General features: G+C 47.0%; 1 protein-coding gene across 1 annotated transcript in view; it reads right to left on the bottom strand.

Moving 5' to 3' along the window:
* The window catches only part of LOC126864293 (single Ig IL-1-related receptor-like), a 132,792-nt gene that overhangs the window by 24,403 nt on the left and 87,787 nt on the right, over window positions 1-20,602 (bottom strand). The window contains exon 3 of the mRNA XM_050615525.1: window positions 10,689-10,902. Coding sequence (XP_050471482.1) covers window positions 10,689-10,902 — 214 coding nt within the window. The remainder of the gene's footprint in view (window positions 1-10,688; window positions 10,903-20,602) is intronic.

Raw genomic sequence — 20,602 nt, 5'->3', positions numbered from 1 at the left:
CTTCATTTCGCTCGCCCCACATCGTCCCGTTTTTAGTCTCTCACGCGGATACGTTGGCTCCGGCGGTGACTGATAAGACGAACGAAGGAAGCGATAAAAATATCGAAACGAAGGGACGGGTCGCGACGAGTTTCATCGGTGAATTTCGTTGGAAAGTATAGCGGAAAATCGTGGGCTGTCAAAACGGTTCCTGGATGCGTGGCGATAACGGAGATGGTCGACAGAGCGAAACGATACTTCGGATTCCATACGCTTTAATGTCCGAAATCCGACCGCGTGCCGGAACCGATTCGAATGGCCGATAATACGCTAATTTAATCGAGTAAATTGTGGCCGGGCCGTCCCACGTTTCCATTCGCGCTCGCTCGCTCGCTTCTGTGTTCGCCCTGCAATCGAATTACCCAAAAGGTTAAATGTTAATTAATCAGTTTGTCACGGGCTATCGTAACGTTTCGCGAATTCCACGCGGTTCCTCGCTCCCCTCAACATTCTGCGCTCCATCGATGATTCGTTTCGTTGCCTCGCACGGGACATTGTTCGAATCGTGGAAACGAATCTACCAACTTCTATCTTGCCATCGCTTTCGCCCCTTTCTATTCGCTTCGATCGATCGATTCGACGGTGGTTTCGTTTAATTTCCTCCGCAGTTCGGTCGATTTTCCATCTGGTATCGTACTACCGCACATAGCTTTGTCTCTGCCGCGGTCTAGATATCGCCACTGCAAAAAGGTAGAAGGCTTTTCGTTCTGACTCGACGTGCCGCGTTTTCAATCCGTTGCATCTCTATTTCCGTCCGCGTCCTTTCGATTACTTCTTTTCTATTTATTTATTTGTTTATCTCGCAAACGAGAGAAAATTCCCATCAAAGTACAAACGGCGTACAACGCGTAAAAGACGGCAGCGCAATAACGACAAAGATATAAAGAACACGTAGGTAAGAGAAACAGATGTGAAGGTGTAAAACTGTGAGAGACGATACGAAAAGGAGAGAGAAAAGGAAAAAAGAAGAAAATGGAGGAAACGTGCTATATATGTTTTACAAGGTTTTATGAATTCGCGCTTGGAATATATACGGTGTGCCCTAAACAGGGTAGGAAGAAAAATCTGAACGAACATGTGCGTAGGAGAAAAGGTGTTTCTTTCCTTGGTGACGTTTTGTCTCTGCGAATGCTCGATCCTAATTAAACGCGAAGACGACAGTCGTATCGACGAGCAGATTTGAGAAGCTGCTGAAGGATAAATTGGCGTGAAAGAGAAGCCGGAATTTCGTAGCGAGTACGTTCCATGGATCCAACTCGGAAGGATGCATCGGCGGACAGCCTTTCTTTCCTCCTGACAGGATAAGTTTGCGCGGATGTACTCGCTCGGCTCGTGCTTCGAAGGGATGAAAAAATAGTTAGGCAGAGGCGGGAACGTAGGTCGCGCGAGAAGGCAAGGGAAACGTATCTCGGGGTATTTCATCGATCGACAAAGTTTAGTCGCAGTCTCCTTCCCCCAGGGGAAAAGTATTATTCGAGCGGAACGACTCGGAATTAAGTTACGGACCCGTTATTACGGCATCATTAATATTAATTCCGGTTCTAGCGTGCCGATTAATTCGCCACGTCGGGGGAATTAAACGGATTACGCGGGAAATTTAACTGGTTGCGCCCCGACTGTTTTTCACTGTCGGGGAACTCGGCAGATGTTTCGCCACGCGTCGCCACGGTTCCGTGGCCGACGACAAGCGAGGCCACGCTACGTTACGGAAATTTCACTTGGTCGAAAGCTAAATACCCGACCATCTATCGCAGAACGCGACCTTCTTCGTGTACTCGCGTCCCCCACACACGCGGGTGTATCGTTAAACGCGGCAGTTCTTCGAAACTCCAGGCCACGGGAAAATTGAACCAACCTCTCTGTTCCTCTGGCTTTGCTCGACGCGAGTAAAATTCACCGACTGCGTGGAAATATCGCGGAGGAAGTAGCGGCACGTTTCCGTCCTTTGTTCCGGTGTTTCTGTCAGCTCGTTGCTTCTCCGTTCTCGCCGGATGCTCGTCGCGCGTTTCATCTCGTCACCGTTCCGCACCGTTTTCTACCTTTCCCGGCAACGTCGTTACAATTAATGCCGTCCCCTTTTTCGGTAATTGCGTCGCATTCATCGGCACGACGGTATCTTGGCAAGACGATGCTACGCGTTGCCACTTGTACCGGTGTCGACGTTTGACTTCATCGACCATCGTTTTTTCGCCTCAGCTACTTTTTTTCCGGTTCCGCCCTACCACCAACTCTCGCTTCTTACTTCTTTTTCTTCGATCCTTCCCTTTTGTCTCTTTTCCTTTTGTTCCTCTTCGGCACTTTTCAATATTTCATCGTTCTTTGCCCCTTCCTTTTTTTCTCGCGCTTCCATCTTATTTCCTTCTGCGTCGCTTTGGAAATACTCGACCGATTTTTTATCCTTTCCTAACCGCCTTTCCATTTCTCTACCCCTCCCCCCCCCCCCCCCCCCCGCCGCTGACTCCTTCCTTTCGATACTTTGCTTTATTCTTCCATCGGCCGACCGAACGACCGACCGGGTGACTCGCCCTCCGTCGCGAATTGTTCGACCGATTCGGTCGATAATTTCGCCCCGATGCTCGCGAAAATACTGTCTACTATCCTTCGTTTTCTATTTCGACCCGGAAATCGGTGCAGCGACGCTGAAACGAGCTTACGGGCTGGCTTTCTCGTTGCTTTGTCCAGGACAATTACGACCTGAATGGAAACGGGCGAAAGTACTTCAGTCGGCGATGAATTAGCGCTAGCGGGCGGCCGCTTCCACCATGAATTTGCATTCGAATGCAATCAACGTTAATAGATCCGCATCGACGCGGAGCAGCTCGGCGTAGCGCGCGCACGGCCCACGAGACCGCGTGTAATTCGTCTCTATTAGTCGACGAGTATAGGCCGCTTAAGATTTACGAGTCTAAACCGTCGTCGATCGCGCGGAATCTGTTCGTCACACCTGCGAACTCTATCGATCACCGCATTCCCGGCTAATGCGTCACGAGAGAAACGCGCTCGACGATGAACTCGAGTCTAGTTTCTTCGTATAGCGTCTAGCGACTGCTCGGCAAGATTCGCGGTACACAAGCGTTTAGCAGTCGTACGTCGATCGCGAACAATCGCGAACGCGACATAATTCGCCGATGCAAAATGCCAACGCGTAAGACGTCTGAATTATCGATAACGATCCGTATAGCTATCTATGTATACGTAGATATATCAGTGCCTAGAATCGAATCGATCGCAGTGGATCGGTAATCGATCGGTCGACAACGAAAAGATTACGCTGCAACACTGGCCGCGCGAACCGATGTTATTGCTTCGATATTATTCTTCGGTGTATTGCGAGTCTATTTCATACCGTAACATGGAGTGGTGTAAAATATAAATAAAGTATCGTCGTTGTTGCTTATTATCGATTAAAGAGCAACCGGTCAGGTCAAACCGATCGGTCGATATCGCGTACCTCGAATGTCTTAACGTTCAAGGTGGAGGAGATGGAATAACTCGAGTGTTAGATTTAGACCGCACTTTATTTGTATTCGTTGTAGCACTTAACCGAACTAAGTTGGGACTTTGTCGTCCTGTGTCTGTAGTCCTCGTTGCTTGTAGTTGAACTAAGTTGGGACTCTGTCGCCCTGTGTCTGTAGTCCTCGTTGCTTGTAGTTGAACTAAGTTGGGACTCTGTCGTCCTCTGTCTGTAGTTTTCGTTGCTTGTAGTTGAACTAAGTTGGGACTCTGTCGTCCTCTGTCTGTAGTCCTCGTTGCTTGTAGTTGAACTAAGTTGGGACTCTGTCGTCCTCTGTCTGTAGTCCTCGTTGCTTGTAGTTGAACTAAGTTGGGACTCTGTCGTCCTCTGTCTGTAGTCTTCGTTGCTTGTAGTTGAACTAAGTTGGGACTCTGTCCTCCTCTGTCTGTAGTCTTCGTTGCTTGTAGTTGAACTCAGTAAGGACTCTGTCGTCCTGTGTGTACTGTCCGATGGTTGAAGCTGAACTGTTCACCGTGTCCTTCCGACTGGTCCTTTCCCGGGTTTTTCCTGGCCTCGAGTCAATACGTTTATTGCCCCGAGAGAACCGATAATTCGGAATTTCCTATTGAGGGAAATGGGCCTGTCCGTGCCATAAACGGACGGCCAACTAAAATTTCGAACAGTCGTTTCAATCGGTATAATTATCGTGAATATTCGTCATACTCGAAATATCGTGTTTGACAGCGATGTTACTTCGCAACAGTCGACGTTATTAGAAAAGTTGCCGCTCTTGCGACCGAGAAAAATTTCTCTTCTTCTCGATGAATGTTCGACGACGCGTCGCGAAACGAGGAACGAGACTTTGCAACAGATTCTCCCGAAACGATTCTTGTCGTCGTCGTCGCTCCTTTGGTCTCCAGTGGGGTCCGAGTTTCTTCGACGAGTTGAAAGATCGCGACGGATTATTCCTCCAAGTTCTGCAAGGTGCGCGCGTAAAACCTACGAATCTCCGACGGCATCGTTACGTCCGCGAGCATTTAACTGGCTCCCCTTCCTGGTTCTTTAAGACGAATAGCCGACTTTCCTTCTTGCACCGACTTAAATCGTGGTCGCGTCAGCGAATTTCCGGCTAGCGAAAACGAGTAGAGTGTAGAGAGCAGAGAAAGGGAATGAACGCGTCTCGTCGATCGATCGCGTTACGTCGAGAAACTCGTTTTCTCCACCTCGATTTCTGTCCATCGGGCTGCGAATTCTCCAAAGCTCCCCATCGCGTCTCCTCGACGCTGTACGACCTCGCGCGTTTACTCGATCCACCGGCGCATAATGGAAGCTCGATTAAAAGCGAATGGAATATAAATTGGAAGCTGAGGAAGAGAGGGAGATGGAGAGAAAACGAGGGGAGAAGAGAGAGAGAGAAAGAGAGCTGACGAGTCGTTTCAGGTATCGTCGATCTCGTTTAATCCCGGCCGACCAGCGAGGCGACTCGTCGCTTAGAATATGAGAAGCTCGATGGACCACCCATGGCCGGACGACGGACCTTGCTATCTCGCCACGATGATCGAGAGCTCGACGACAAAACGAGAGACAAAAAGCAAGCGGAGTGAAAGAGATCGAGGGTAGAAGAACCGGCTAACCAACCGCGGAGGAGCTCGTGACCCTGGCGCCGTGCCGCGCCGCGTCGTTTCTCGCTCCACTCCGTTCTCCCCGACTCGGTTCTTCCCTCTTCTTCTCTTCCTCTCCACCGTGATCGCGCGACCTCACGGACTTTCCCTTTGCCCCCTCAAACTCGCGAAGTCGAGCGTCGCGGGAGACCGCGTTCGAGCTGCTGTCCGGTTCTCACGCGAGAAACGAGAAACCGACTTGGCGATCGATTCGACGGTGCCTATAGGTGGAAAGCGGCAAAGCTTGGGATAGACCGTAATTGGCAGCTAGAAGCGTCTCCGCCGCAAGGAATAGCCTCTATCGATCGTATGCACCGAGAATCCGAGAATGGACAGGGACAATGCCGTCCCCTTTCCTCCGCTCAATTTCGTTGCCTCGACATTCGGTTTCCGCTCGGTCGCACGGCATCGCGATCTCTCTCTCTCTCTCTCTCTCTCAACTTCACTCGTCGCTTCCGGACTAATAAAGCGATTTCTTGCACGAGGCGCGGCCGCGCGCGTACGAGCGACTAAAAGTTTCACGGCGACCAACGACGAGTCGGCAAAACCTTACAAGAACTGCAGACCGAACGCGTTCCCGGACAGACGCGGACAATTACGGGCCGACGTTTTTCCATTTCCCCTTCGCGAGCGGTGGTCGAGTTGCGAGCTATGTGGAGCGAGGCTTGTAACCATCGGAGGAATCGGCATTATCACAGCAACAGTGGCAGCAGCGAGGGGACACACGAAAAAGGGGCCGATTCACCGAGGTAACAGGCCAGGCTATCATCAGCGTAATGACGGAGCTGCTGCGACGTGGAAGGGCGGCGGCAAGCGGAGAGAGGCCAAGATTCCTTGGAATTTCTTGCCTCGCTTCTCTCTCTTTGCCGCGCGTCGCATCCTGCCACGTCCTTTCTTCCTCGCACTTTGCGTGCAAGAACGGATTTCGTCCTCGTCTGGTTTCTCGCGGTCGTCGAGCCCAAGCTGAACTCTACCGAGTTTGTCTCGACGTTATTACCTCTATATGTGTAATGCCTGGAGACGGCAAAAAGGCTAACCACCGGGCCAGTGATCGCGCTCGTCGATCCTCCCTGCGAGAGAGACTCCTCTGGAGCGCAACCGGCTGCCTTTCCATCCTAAACTTTCTTCGTTTCGTTCATTCGCTTGGCCTCGGCTTTTGTACTGTGATCGTGGCAAGTCGACCGATCCGACGTTTATGCAAGCCAGTGTTTTGCAAGGAAATCGTGCGAGCTTCCTTTGCCAGTCACGCGAACCGGCGACACGACGAAACACCCGGCCGAGTGAAAGCGCGTTCGCGGAATGGCGTTTACGTAACGTCGATTTCCGCAGACGCGCTCCGTATCGCCATCATTCTCCGCTATCCGAGCACGTTCCAGGGCGAGACCAATTAAAGTTAACGTTAAAGTAAACGCGCGTGTTCGATCGCGACAAGTACCCCCCACGATGATTCCTTTTTACGCGCCGGATCGACCAAAAACATCTTGTCACGATGATACGTCGAACATCGAAACGCACCAGAGCTGGTAAAACGGGAAAACGAGTCGTCGTTACGGGTTTCGGTGTGTCCCGACTCAGCTGCCACACGTTATATCGGTGCACACCAGGCGCGCGGTCGCTAATTGGACGACAAGTTTGCAGCGCGCCATTTCCAAATGTATCCCCGAGATACGAGGTTGCAGGCGAAACCAACTGCATTCGCGGAAACCACGAATAGCGCGGGGCTGCTAGAGCTTCACCACGGAGCTGCCAACGCGACGATTACGCGATAACCGTCTCCGTTCGCACGAACGATATTTCACCGGGTTAATTTGATCGTTTGCACGTTCACGATTTTGCGTGTACGGACACGCGGCACACGACGTACGCTCTCTCTTCTACTCGCTTCAAAAAGCGCTATTTGTTCGACTGTGTTGGCGGACAGACGCGTCTGCTTTGTGACTCGTCAACGAATGTCGTAAGTTTGCGTCTCGATTAGTATCGACACCAAAGATTCCCTATTTCCATTAAGATGATAGGGATATTTCTGTTGAAGTGGTTACCACTTCTAAGAAAACTCTACATGTGGTCTTTTTACTTTTCTCAAGCACTGAAGGCATCGACAGCGCGTAGACAAAAGACTGCGACGAAGTCAGACCATAAACAGTAGACAGGCGATGTTGGCTTCGGGGTGTTCAGTTATTGGGTAACACAGCTAGCGCGCGGGTCTGGACCAGCTCAAAGTGTATTCTACTTATAATTACACTTTTATTTAAATTTTTTTCTTCTTTTATTTTCTGCCTTACAATTTATCCACGAGTTTTCTCTGTTTACACATCGAATAACCTCAACAATTTCAATAGAATCTGACATTGGGTTTTTAACCTTTTGCACTCGAGAGGCTATTTTCCGTCGTCACAGCGTTTCGTGTGGCAACTCGAGAGGAGAATGAGAGGCGATAGTCCCTGTTTATGCTAAATTTCGACCTCTCCGATTGACGAGAGCGCAGTATTGGTTGGTAAATAGATTCCTTAGCTCTTTATATCGTTTGTTATGGAGTGTGAAGTGCTACACTTTCAAATGGAAATGAAATATTTATGCCCAAATTCTTCCAAACCTATGGTTTTGTCAACGTCTGCGACGTTAGTTCAGATTCGGCGGTCGTGGCACAAGTATTACAGTTTCATAAATTTAGAAGCTCTAAAGAAATGGATTTGGAAATTTGTTTAATTAATTCATACATTCTGTATAAAAGCAAAAAAGAACGTAACCACCACTTAACCACCTGAGATTTATAAAAACTTTAGTAGACCGGATGAGAGGAGATATTCGACAACCGCGAGATCGAGCTTTCACGCCGACTGCTAATTATGATGAAATTCGGTTAAATGGAAAGCTGCGTGTAATTTTAACAGGAACAAAAAAGTATTGTAAGGTGTGTTCTTACCGAAACAAAGCAAGAGAAAGACACGAAGCAACTTATTGCGATACTTGTGCCAACAAGCTTGACAGATGTTTTATAAATTATCGCAAAAAAATACAGAAGAAATATTAAAAAATTATATGTTCAAAGATGTAAATATATATGGATTATTAAAATGCAATGTGTTTTTAAGTTAATTTTTGTATAAAATCATTGTATGTTGCCTACAAAACACTCGTCACAGACGCGCAAAACCATTTCGAGTTGCTGCTACGCCCAACTGAAAAGGCCGTCGAGTGCAAAGGGTTAAATTTTAAATATAATTATACAGGGTGGTTGGTAACTGTTGGTACAATCGGAAAGGGGGTGATTCTGCGCGAAAAAATAAGTCAAAAATATAGAATAAACATCTTTTTTTTTCAATTTTTCCATCGAAACAACTACCTACAGTGAGATCCGTTATAACGAGACGTGAAAGAGTGCACGCGTACCGAGCGAAAATTCAGAGTTGATTTTCTCGAAAACAAAGCCTCGAACGAAAAATTTTTATTCGAAATTTTCGACTTCTTTTTTCGCGTAGAATCACCCCGTTTCCGCTTGTACCACCAGTTACCAACCACCCTGTATATTTCACAAAGAACACCTTCGAAGACTGAACGTGCGTATAAATGTTAAGTTCACGCGGAACTGCGTCGTTTTATTGTGTGTGGGAAAAGCAAAAACTTGAGATGGGCGTGCGTAGGACACGGGACGAGCGGATTCGTCAGTTGAGATTTTCGGTAAAGAAGCAAGGGCAGCAGTCACCGCTGTTAATTGATAGGAAAAACTGGTAGACAAGATGAGAACTAACCATCCCCATTTAGTGGAAATAAAGATTAATTCTTGACAAGGCAGTAACGACTCTTTGGAGATTATTGCTGGCCCGAGCGAATGTGTTATGAAAAGCGTAGACAGAGAAATAAAACTGGCAAAAAAGCAAATTTCTATTCTCAAAAGGTTATTGTGGATGATGAAATGGACGAGCGTGTAATGACTGGGTCGTGTTACGGAACATTATTCGACCGAGTGATGCGCGTTTTAAATCCTGAAACGTAACCCAGATGCGATTCGATCGACCGTTCTTCAGTGCGGTGAAGTTCTCCGTGCAACCTCTGACCCCTCCTTTTGCAATCAGTAAAGAGGAAGCGGGAAATCCGTATTTCCGGCGATAATGACCACGGGTATTTCATTACGTATCTCTCGTTAGCCACGCTTCTATTAACCGATCCTGGAGCGTACGCGATTCAGGCGGCGAGCGTGCTTCCTGCAAGCAGGATATTCGCCTCGGATCAAAGCCAAATTCCGATACTCCCCTGCAAGTGCCGCTTAATTAACAGTTTGATATCAAGCGCTCTTGTCCATCGAACGCGCTCCAACCCTTATCGATCGACCTTTCGATTTCGATGGAAGCCGCTCGTCGTGGCCCGTACGAAACCAGCCAAATTTGGCAGCAACGCGTCGTCCACGCAAACTATTAGCTTGTCCGAAAAGTTTCTTTCGTTTCATAAGGTGATAATAGATGAACAACAATTCCTGTTTTATATTATTTTATTGAATTAGATGTGCTCCATTTCGTCCTATTTCTATTATTATGTTCATGCATAATTCAATAAACTAACAAAAAACATTGTGCGTCTATTATTTCCTTATAAAACGAAAGAAACTTTTCGGACAACCCAATACATACGCCTAGTGTCCATAGTCGCCGACAGTTTGCCTACTTTCGACAAAATATTTCTTAGAATGTACCATACTTTTGATATTACGTAATTTCTACACATTCGCGTAAATGCTATACTCTATTTCGTAATATATAGACAGCCGTGTAAAGGAACACTGAGATCCATTTCGAATGCGAACCACGCACTTAAAAACGGTAAAAAACGTTCACGTAAACGTACGTTCTATCTGTCTTCGTTTATGACATCTAACGAATTTTCTGTTTCGATCTTGCGTTACCTAATTACCTTCGCAGAATATTTTCAAGGCAAGTCTGTAGATGGCTTGTCACGTATCCGGCTACACTTTCGACGGTTCTTGGTGTTTCCCGAATTTGTTAACGAACTCGTTTCAACATTTTCGATAGGTGTTGCGTCTACAAAATTCGTTACATCTCATAAACGAAGACAAGCAGAACATATTATATTTGTACGAACGTTTTTAGATGTACAATCAGCAAAGCGAGGCCCGCCTTGTATAATAGATTATTTTAAGGTACAAAGTCATGCGTGTTTTAATTCGGTCGAATATCTCGCTCGTAGATAAAGAATAAAATTAATCCAGAAAATCGTGTCTATTTTCAAATAATCATTTTGCCGAGCATGAGAAACTGTCCGCTGACTTATAGCCAGGAGCGTACTGTTCGTCCAACGAGCTTCCACTTCGTTGACCGAGGTTGACCAGGTACATGTCGCGATTATTCGTAGCGTCCGTCTTAACGTTCGGCATCGTTTCCACGGAATGCGCACACGAATCGATTAACAACGTCGTATGGTCGTGACATGGTGTGCGAGAGACGTTTAGATGGAAACCTTCCTGTAGAATACGCGATAAGTGGACGCCAGGTCTCAAAGGGACGAATCGGAAACGGACTCACCTGGACACGCTATGCTGGGCGATCCTGCCGTGACTCGGTAACGTGACGTTGCTGTCGCTCTTCGACCAGGTTACCGAATTTTTCGCGTCCGGAAGCTCGACCTTTCCCAGGTATGCCTCGCAAAATAATCTCGCCGCTCCTCCCAGGGGAACCAATTGCGAGGCCGGTCTGTACGTTGGCAATGGTTTCCCGGTATATCCGCCAGACTTTTCCCCTGAAAAAACAACCCGATCGATTATATCGCAAAAAAATATTTAGAAACCAACTGCCTCGCGGATACGAGGAATTTTCGCCGTTACCGTGTTTTTCGTTCAACGTCTTAAGCCGAATCCGCGCTGACAGACGATTGTCCGCAGACACGTGTCGCGCGGCCAATCTGCATCTGTATGTGGTAAAAAATTGGATTGGAATTTGGATTACGGTTACGTACCATTTCTGCATTTTACGAGATAGACGTGGATTTAATAATTAATTTAATTTTATTTACTCGTACATTTATTTAAAGTAATATCGACGGCAAAAAGGAAACAATACCAAGTATGCTGCTATACAAAGTTTAAACAAAAATACACACAGACAAGTAAGTACAATTGCTTAGGATGATAACTTTAAGCTACTCGTATGTTTAATGGGATTTTCTTCCATCATAGTAGGAGATCGAAGAATAAGTCTACTCGAGCCACGTACTTGCTAGTCACAAACTTGTTAGTGTGACCGAATTTCGGCTTAAAAACTGGCACATAAAATATGGGCACGTTAAAGTTGGCCAAGTCTTACAAACGTGAGCTATCGATTTTATTATTTATAATATTGCGAAGGAGGAAAAGTTCACTAATAGTTTTACGCTGCTTCGAAGGTTTTATATCGAAAGTAGTCGTAATTGGGACACAATCACGATCATCATTTGCAAGAGGATATTTGTAGCTGGGGTTTCGTAAGAAGCCACCTTCTCTAATTCTTTCTTTTTACTAGATTTACATTTCTTATTACTATTGGGTTGGCAACTAAGTGATTGCGGATTTTGTCATTAGGTGGTAATGACGTCAAGAGGCATATCCTACATGGGGTAACACCAACGAGACGTACAACTTTAGCAGAGTTTAAGGATTCTTCAAACGAGAAATTAGATCTAAGAATAATGCTTTTACAGCCTCGTTTCCTATTGAAACAACTTGCAGATAATGATCATTAAAGGAAAGTGGCCGACACAGCAAGTCCACGAATAGCTCGCAAAGGGCACAAATCAAATAATGTCATTTAATAATAATAATAATAATATTATTATTATTATTATTATTATTATTATTATTATTATTATTATTACACGTTATTATTGACGTAAATAATAAGGGTTAAACCCTTTGGTACAAAGGTGCAATATGCGGAAAAGTAAATTTATTAGAATATTATTTATTATAACGGGTCACAGTTCGATTATGATATACACAACGTAGCGATCATATGAACATAACATAAAAGTACAAAAGCGATATCAAACCACCATCTGTACACAAGGTAATTCAACAAAGAGAGCTATTCGTGGCAAAAAAGTGCAGGCAGTCAACGTAGCAATTAGCATAATTAAGAATACGGTGTACAACGGGTTGAAACAAGCGTACCTTGAATCTACTTTGTTAAAATGAAAAATATTATATCTGCACGTATCCTTGCAAGATACGTGGATACCGATCATTCAACATATTCTTCCTATTTCTTGGACAATCCTTTATTAAAAACCGCGCCAACAAATAATAGATTGACACGAGAGAAGAAAATGCTTTCTTTAAAAGAGAAAAATAGAGAATATCGTATCTCTACTTTGTTTCAAGATCTGATGAATCGACCAGAAAAATCCGAGAGCATTTCCAGATAAATCCCGCATCTTTTCTTTATGTTCCACGCAGATAGGACTAAAGAAACACTTAGCAAAAAATCGTCGTTCGTTCGAAGGATCGAAGAACACCTCAGTCGCAAATCGAACGATGAAAATCGAACGACAAAGGTGGAACGATTTAAACGAGCTGCGTATACGAACGACATAGGACGTCCAATATGCGAACGGTAGAACCAAATTTTTTATTTTAAAGCGTTCGATTCGACGACGAACTACGCATCGTCCAAATACGCGTGCCATGTAACCGTAGCCTTAAACGAATTTTAACCCTGAATCTGACGACCGATATTTACTTAAACTCACTGAAATATCCATTTACGTTGCACCCTCTAGCTACCTTCCGAGATTCGAGTCTACGTCCGGGAGCCTCGTTCCGTTTCGTTATCGAACAGCGCAACTTCCATATGCGCGAGAGTTCGTCTGAGTTTCGGAACGCTAGGAAAAACGTCGTGTTCGAAAATTGACAAAGCGAGAGACTCGTTTTGTTCGTCCGTTAAACGCGGCAAGTTTCCGAAGAGCCCCCGCATCGCATCGTTCGCCGAGTTTTCTTCTGCGCGGTGGCAGTCGGGAACTTTTCGAGTTCGTTACGGTAGCGTGTCTGCGGCGATATACCGAGCTCGTGAAATCGCTCTAGCGTCCAAGTTTTCACGTTGCAGGTTCTCGAGGGCCAAAACCACGAAAATCCAAGAAAGTAATCGAAGTACGTATTTCGTAATTTACGATTTAATTTCCCGATTTACTCCCGAATTTCGCTCAAGCCACCGCAACTCCCAACCCGGTAAACCAAAACTCGGTTGGAAACGCGAGTTTCGCTGCGCAGCTCAAAGCCGAAACTCCGTAGCGGTGCCTCGACGGATGCTCGATTTCCAAGCGGAAGAAGCTTTCGAACGCGCGTGCCTCGAGCGCCAACGAGATTAACGCAACTTTCCTCGTGATCCGACGTTTCCACCTGCGGCGTCTGTTCCGTTTAACGGAATCGCTCGATCGACGTTTTATCCGGTCGGTAAATGGCGAGGGCGCGCGTCGACGCATCGACGAAGATCGGAACGGAAAGTACACGGCGAAAACGCAAACAGTTCGTAACGGTGGATTATAGTTAGGCGAAAATGGCGTTATTAAAGCGATTTTCATTTCCATGACGATCCATCTCCCGTGCTTGGCCGCACCAACTCTAAAGACCGTCACCAGCCGCATTTCCGGGAATAATTATGAAATTTCATTTTCCTCGCGGAATTCCGCAAATAATTATCCACGCATACGGTCCACCATACGGTGAAGTTCTCTCTCGGAACGGAGACAAAGCGACGGCCAAGAGCTTTGTTAAACCGTCATCCGTACCGGGATGGGTCGCTCGTTTGGACCGTTGAGAGGACCGCTTTAACCGGTCCGGCTATCTCGCTCGTTGTCAGCATCCTCTTTCGCAAACGCGACATCCAGCGCGACGAATAGCGGCTACGAGTCGAGCACCGAGCTTTATAAACGCTGCCGTGAGTAAGTACGGAACCGATTACTCGAAACGAATGCCGAGAGTGGGTGGACGCGACCGGACAAAGGAACGTGCCATCGATTTTCTTCGTTCGTCGAATTGGAAGCTCGATTCGGGGGAGAGGGCGAGGAGGGAGGAAGAAAACAAAACCGACCGGACGCGTGTGTTCCGGCGTTAGGAGCCGATTTTATCCGAGTGCCACACGCTTCCATAGGATATACGTCGATTGCCAAAGCTACGACATCGGTAGTTACGAAATTGTCACGCCGTTTCTAACAGCGAAACGCGTTCCGCCTCGCGTCTATTTTTCGTGCCATGCTTTACGTTTAAATGGCTCTTAAACGATCGACGATGCCCGGATATACGGTGCGTCCGCGTCGAGGAGCAATCGATCGCGGATTGAAAGATTAATCGGAACACCTCCGGCGAATACCTCCGCTTTGTCTTTCCGCGGTAAGAAACTCGTGTCTAGAACGGCGGGTCGAATAGGATTTCCACGCACCTTCTCTGTCTTCGCCGCCTCCTCAGCCGCCGTCGGTATTACTCCGAATAGCATTATCTAATATGTATTATTATTATTTATTTATTTATTTATCGTCAACAGACCCTTTAAGTATACATAGCTGAGAAAATTGGGTTAGAGGCACGACTTGCATATATGTTACAAGTATGTATAATATAAACATTTAAAATGAAACACTGAATCAGAAAAATTGAACATATCGGTGAACTCTTTAGCTCGGTAACCTTTTGCACTCGACGGCCTTTTCGGTCGGGCGTAGCAACAACTCGAGGTGACTTTGCGCGTCTGTGACGAGTGTTTTGTAGGTAACATACAATGATTTTATAGAAAAATTAACCTAAAACACATTACATTTTAATAATCCATATATATTTACATCTTCGAACATTTAATTTTTTAATATTTCTTCTGTATTTCTTTTTATGATAATTTATAAAACATCTGCCAAGCTTGGTGGCACAAGTATCGCAATAAGTTGTTTCGTGTCTTTCTCCTGCTTTGTTTAGGTAAGAACACACCTTACAATACTTTTTTGTTCCTGTTAAAATTACACGCAGCTTCCCATTTAACCGAATTTCATCATAATTAGCTGTCGGCGTGGAAGCTCGATCTCGCTGTTGTCGAATATCTCCTCTCATCCGGTCCACTAAAGTTTTTACAAATCGCAGGTGGTTAAGTGGTGGTTAAGTTATTTTTGCTTTTATACAGAATATATGAATTAATTAAATAAATTTCCAAATCCATTTCTTTAGAGCTTCTAAATTTACGAAACTGTAATACTTGTGCCACGACCGCCGAATCTGAACTAACGTCGCAGACGTTGGCAAAACCATAGATTCGGAAGAATTTGGGCATAAATATTTCATCTCCATTTGAAAGTGTAATACCTCACACTGCATAACAAACGATATAAAGAGCTAAGGAATCTATTTACCAACCAATACTGCGCTCTCGTCAATCGGAGAGGTCGAAATTTAGCATAAACAGGGATTATCGCCTCTCATTCTCCTCTCGAGTTGCCACGCGGAACGTTGTGGTGACGGAAAGTAGCCTCTCGAGTGCAAAGGGTTAAATAATCTTGGTGACGACGTGAACGTGTCTAAAGCGAGAGGAACGAGATCGAGGTGAAAATGCAAGACGCCTAACGCCTTCCAGATGCATGGATCTTAATGTTAGTAAGAACTGTTGGATGATAAATATATCTGTCGATATAATATACGAGGACCTGGTTCTTTCGAACGCAAATTTTCCGAACCTAAGATTCTATATTTCAGGCTACTATTTCATCCCATGACGTAGGTAGGTAGGAGAAATTTCTCGAATAGTCACCGGTGCCTTTGAGCAGTGCAGCCGCCGAGTCGTTGGTCGAGACGCGCGTCGAGGAGACGTCGGATCACGCAAGAACTCTCGTCGCGTATTACGCGGCCACGTGCACACGTAATATTCAGGATATACGGTTGGATGGGAGGACAAATTCGAACACGTGCGTATGGGCTTGTGTTGAGACGCGTCACGTACCGCGATACATACATCTTATGCGTACATAGGTTGCCCGATGGAACTGCGTTAAACCGCGTGATCTATCCACTGACGAATGCGCGTCATCTACAGATCTTGCATCACGATCTGTGCAACGCAGCCTGGAAACAACCGATCGATCGGCCCGTCTTCTCTCGCAGCGACGCGACCCGACGTCCAAATTTAACGCACATTGCGCGACATCTCAGCGAGGAAAGAATGACAGCTCGACGTGTATTCCCGGTTGCGTTTGCGATTGTACGCGAGACAACGCTCGACGATAACCGGCAACAATACCATCGGCCTCATACTTGAACAGCTTCGGAAAGAAATACCAGCCTGTTCCTTGACACGAAGCACGGCCACAGTCGATACGAGAGAACGTGTCTCGATGCACGTGTGGCTCACGTGCCACGACGTGCATATGCCTACGCCTATCTATATCTAAGGTTTGCGGTTGGTCAGGATAGGCTGCGATTCATCGTCGGATACGCGTTCCACGGCTGTACGCTTTCAGAATCGTTTCACGAATGTTCGCCAACAGCATCGTCTTAACCGTTTCAGTCCCATGCAGAACGATCGCGCTGTTTAAATTTTACGTCGAAAAGACCCAGCACATTTGAACGTTACGAACGATTGACGGTATTTTGTACTCCATTGTTATCTTCTCAGTAATTTTTATCGAACAACACTTGAAATATTTATAAACTAATGGTACGCATATATAATAATATAGACGTATTTCATAAAAATAACAAATATAACGAACGCTATCGCGTTGTTCGGGACCTTTCCACTCTGTTTTTTCAAAGACCCCTGCGACTCAAAGGGTTAAGGACGATTTCATCGTTTCGTTCTCCCCAGCCGTTCGTCAGGACGTGAGAAATTCATGTTCAAACACGCTGAATACCGCTGCTATAAAATTTATCGATCAAGGATACGCTTGCATGGAACCGAGTAACAAAACGCGACTATCTAGGTCGCTTTGGGATTCCGGAAAGCGTTTTATTCTCGCGGAGAAAGTTCTCGCGAAAGAACGAAAAGAAGACGAAGTGGGAGAAAAAGGAGGTTTTGCCTCGATGTATCGAAACGCGTGTGTGGTCGTACGCGTTTACGCGACCGATCGTAAAAGACGGAAGAATCGCCGGCCGCGAAAGCGTTGACCGAAAAAGCCGGACAAACCCGCGATCGACTGCGAAGAGATTCTTCAGCCGCGCGGGAAAAGCCGCTTCTCACGCTCTTCTTCCTCTTGACATTCGCATTTGCCGTTTCCTCGTATCGCTTAACGTCCTCGACATTCTTTTATTTTTCTCGGAGATGAGCAGCGAAATGCGCGAAGGAGCGTCTCGAGTTGGAAATCTTTCGGAACACGACATTTTATTGTCACGTCCGTTCGTCGATCGGTTCTATCGTTACCTGAGCTCCAGGCACGGTGCGCCGACGTGCATCGACGTGCATCGAGCGTCGACGATTTCATCCCGACGAACGTTGCGTCGGCGTTACTCCGAGTGGATCAATAATCGTCGATCGATTGCTTTTTTCGACCCATCGCCTTGTCTATAGTTGGCGAGTAATGGTTTCGCGGTATGGTTAGATCTATCAGAAATAACCAATCGGATCCGCGTTCCTTTGGCTTGTTTTTTTTATTCCGTCTATTATACTCGATGCTCGCGAAGCAGGATGTAGCCCTGGACGTAGGTAGAAACGAAGAACGGTGGCCGGTGACTCGCGATACCAAGGCTAGACCACGAACAGCGATAGGTTGAAGAAAGAGTTCTGAGAATTCCGGTTACCGTGACGAAGAAAGGACGCGCAATTCCTTTCATGGCTTTAACAGAGCTTCTCGGAATCGCGCGTGGGTAGTTTTATTCAAACTTTTGCCTCTGCCTCTGCTTCTCCTTCGCACTCCATTTCTCCTTCGTCTTCGTTACTTGTTTCGTTATAAGTTGGAGGAGAAATCGAGGGACGTGGAAGTCGGCGGACTCGATCGATATCGCCGAGCAACTTGTACGCTCGGGGGAACGATCGAGGGAGGAGAAGAAGACAGTGGCCTCTGGTAGCGCGGTCATTTTTCTCCTCTCTCCGGTGTCGCGCGATTCGTCTACTTCGGCGAGGACGACGTCTCGAGATTTCCATTAATCTCGAAGAAAATCGTTTCTTTCGCTTCCAGATTATAGATTTCCACGAAAGTTCAGCGTCCGCAGTTCCGGACGAGTGAATCTTTCTCTTGGAAACGGGGCTGGTAACGTCGACGGAGAGAAGGTGGCGAAAACTTCGCGTCCTGGCAACATTTTCCGCAGGAGACTTCCGCATCGCCACGATTGCCCAACCATCGGCGGAACCGGTTCTTCCACGCGCTTTCGTCTCAAAGGTAGGGCGATACCATCGAGGAACGAGCGACCGCGCGACCGCGCCGAGTCCACGTCATCCCGCAGTCTTTCGTCCTTACGTCGCTTAATTGATCAAGCTCCTCGCTAGGCCGGTCAGACGTACGCTCGGTGGCCTTTGCCATAACCGGACTAGTCGATCAGGCGCCTCGGTTCCCCGCGCTCGACCAAAGTGTAGCAGCTTAATATTCTTGTCTTCCTACACATACGACTATGTACGAACTTTGTTGAAACCCTATGAAACTACTCCGATAGATCGTACTCTTAACGCCGCGACTCGCTTTTTCCCCTTTCCATCGGTTCCCATTTCATTAGCAATGGCGCAAACCCTTTCGAAACATTAGTGCCTTTGACCAGCGCGCTTGTTCACGTACTCGACACGCATGCAAACACGTGCACTACCTTCGACGCGTAGTTTGATAGCACGGAATCGATCCGCTCGGTCGCTCGACTGACCTCGATTCTTTAGAAAAGTTTTTTTCCCAGCGAGCCGCTACTCGCACTGGCTGGACGAAGCTTAAACGGAAGGGAATAGAGTGCAAGTTTCCGGTGGCGCGCGACCTCCCGGACGCGTTTAGCGTACAAAAGCAGCACAGGTGCGAGGATAATCCGCGGTTCGTGGCTATGCATATGCATTCCGGGATGCACACGAATGCCCGATAAGGTATCGCGCTTCCTCGTCGGCTTGCCCGTGGGCTACGTCGCTGTAAATACGGACGAGACCCTCGGAGATTTGCAACGAGAGTGTATACCGAGAGAAAAGAGAGTCGTCGTACGTTCCCGGGCCGTTCTTTCGTCGACCGCTTTAGCGCGCTCGCTCGAGCGCAGGACATCCCGAGAGAGTAACTAGACGCGCGTATTCTCGCGGTCCTCTCCCGGGATAAACTCTCGTTTGCCTTCTTTACGTATTGGTTGGATTGTTTTCGGCGGGAGAGGTCAGACGAGAGACGTGGGAGAGCGTAGAACGACGGTCGACGTTTGGAAATAGCCAGGAGAGATAGCGCAGGCTGTATCGGCTAATTGCATTACTGGCACTACTGGCAGCATCATCGGAGCAACCTGCTCTCTCTTGTTGCGAGATCATACGCGTTTAGTTAATGTACGCGGTGCACAACCATTCCGTGCACTTAGCTCTGAGGTATTGGCTCGTAATTCTCTCCCTCGGTGTCTCTCCGCCGGTGCAGTCGACTCGCCGCCAACGCTAAACGCGTATGCATATTTATACGGGCCGAGTTTCAACGGGTTACTCGCTCGAAAATTAATTTCCACTTGGCCGCTTTCGAGTCGCGCAACCCACGACGATACCGTCGTTACGCATCGCCGCTAAACGTCCGTACTCCCTGCGGTCTCAGCCTCTCCGCTATTTTTTAAGAATTCTACGAAAAGATAATGCATTTCTCGTTCTCGCCAATCGATTGCTATTTCCACTCGAATTTTCCGAGTAGCAAATAGTTTGCGAAGATGGAATACCTGGCATGTGCAATGAACGAGCCATTGCATCTTACTTACGAGTAGTACTCGATCCTTATGCAATAGCGAACCTTGGGTATTCGATTTGATTACAAGTAGATGTGTTGGGTTGGCAACTAAGTGATTGCGGATTTTGTCAATAACACCTAATGAGCAACACTAACACCAATATATCGAACTCGATCGTATAGAACTGTGACGTTTATGCAGGTAACACGTCCGAATAAAATGGAAAATGCCGTCAATCGGTAACCTCGGTACTCCTGAGTGACTGGTTTTGGGGATTTGCATGGTCGAACGATATGTTTGTCGCGTTCTATCTCGAAGATGGTTTGTAATCTGGCGGAACGCGACCGCCGAACCATCGCGAACGTAACCAAAGGGAGATGGCGCAAGGGCGAGTAAGGACTCGGTTCGGCGGCTGTCCTTTCTTGTCTGCATTCCGCTTCGTTTCACCGATTCGGCCTTCCATTTTCCACGAACGAACGTCGCACGTCTACCGTCCAAGCGACGATTTAACCGGAAAAGCTCGTTTCGCTCACTGCAACGCGACCAAGAATAATGCCCCGCCATCGAATGAACTTTGTACCGGAAGCCGATGCGATAGAAATTGCAGGGAAACAAGGTTGTCGCACG

Source organism: Bombus huntii, chromosome 3 (genome assembly GCF_024542735.1).
Source record: "Bombus huntii isolate Logan2020A chromosome 3, iyBomHunt1.1, whole genome shotgun sequence".
NCBI classification, from domain to species: Eukaryota; Metazoa; Arthropoda; class Insecta; order Hymenoptera; family Apidae; genus Bombus; species Bombus huntii.
The sequence above is the reverse complement of the archived record's forward strand: the minus strand, read 5'-3'. Positions and strand labels throughout refer to the sequence as shown.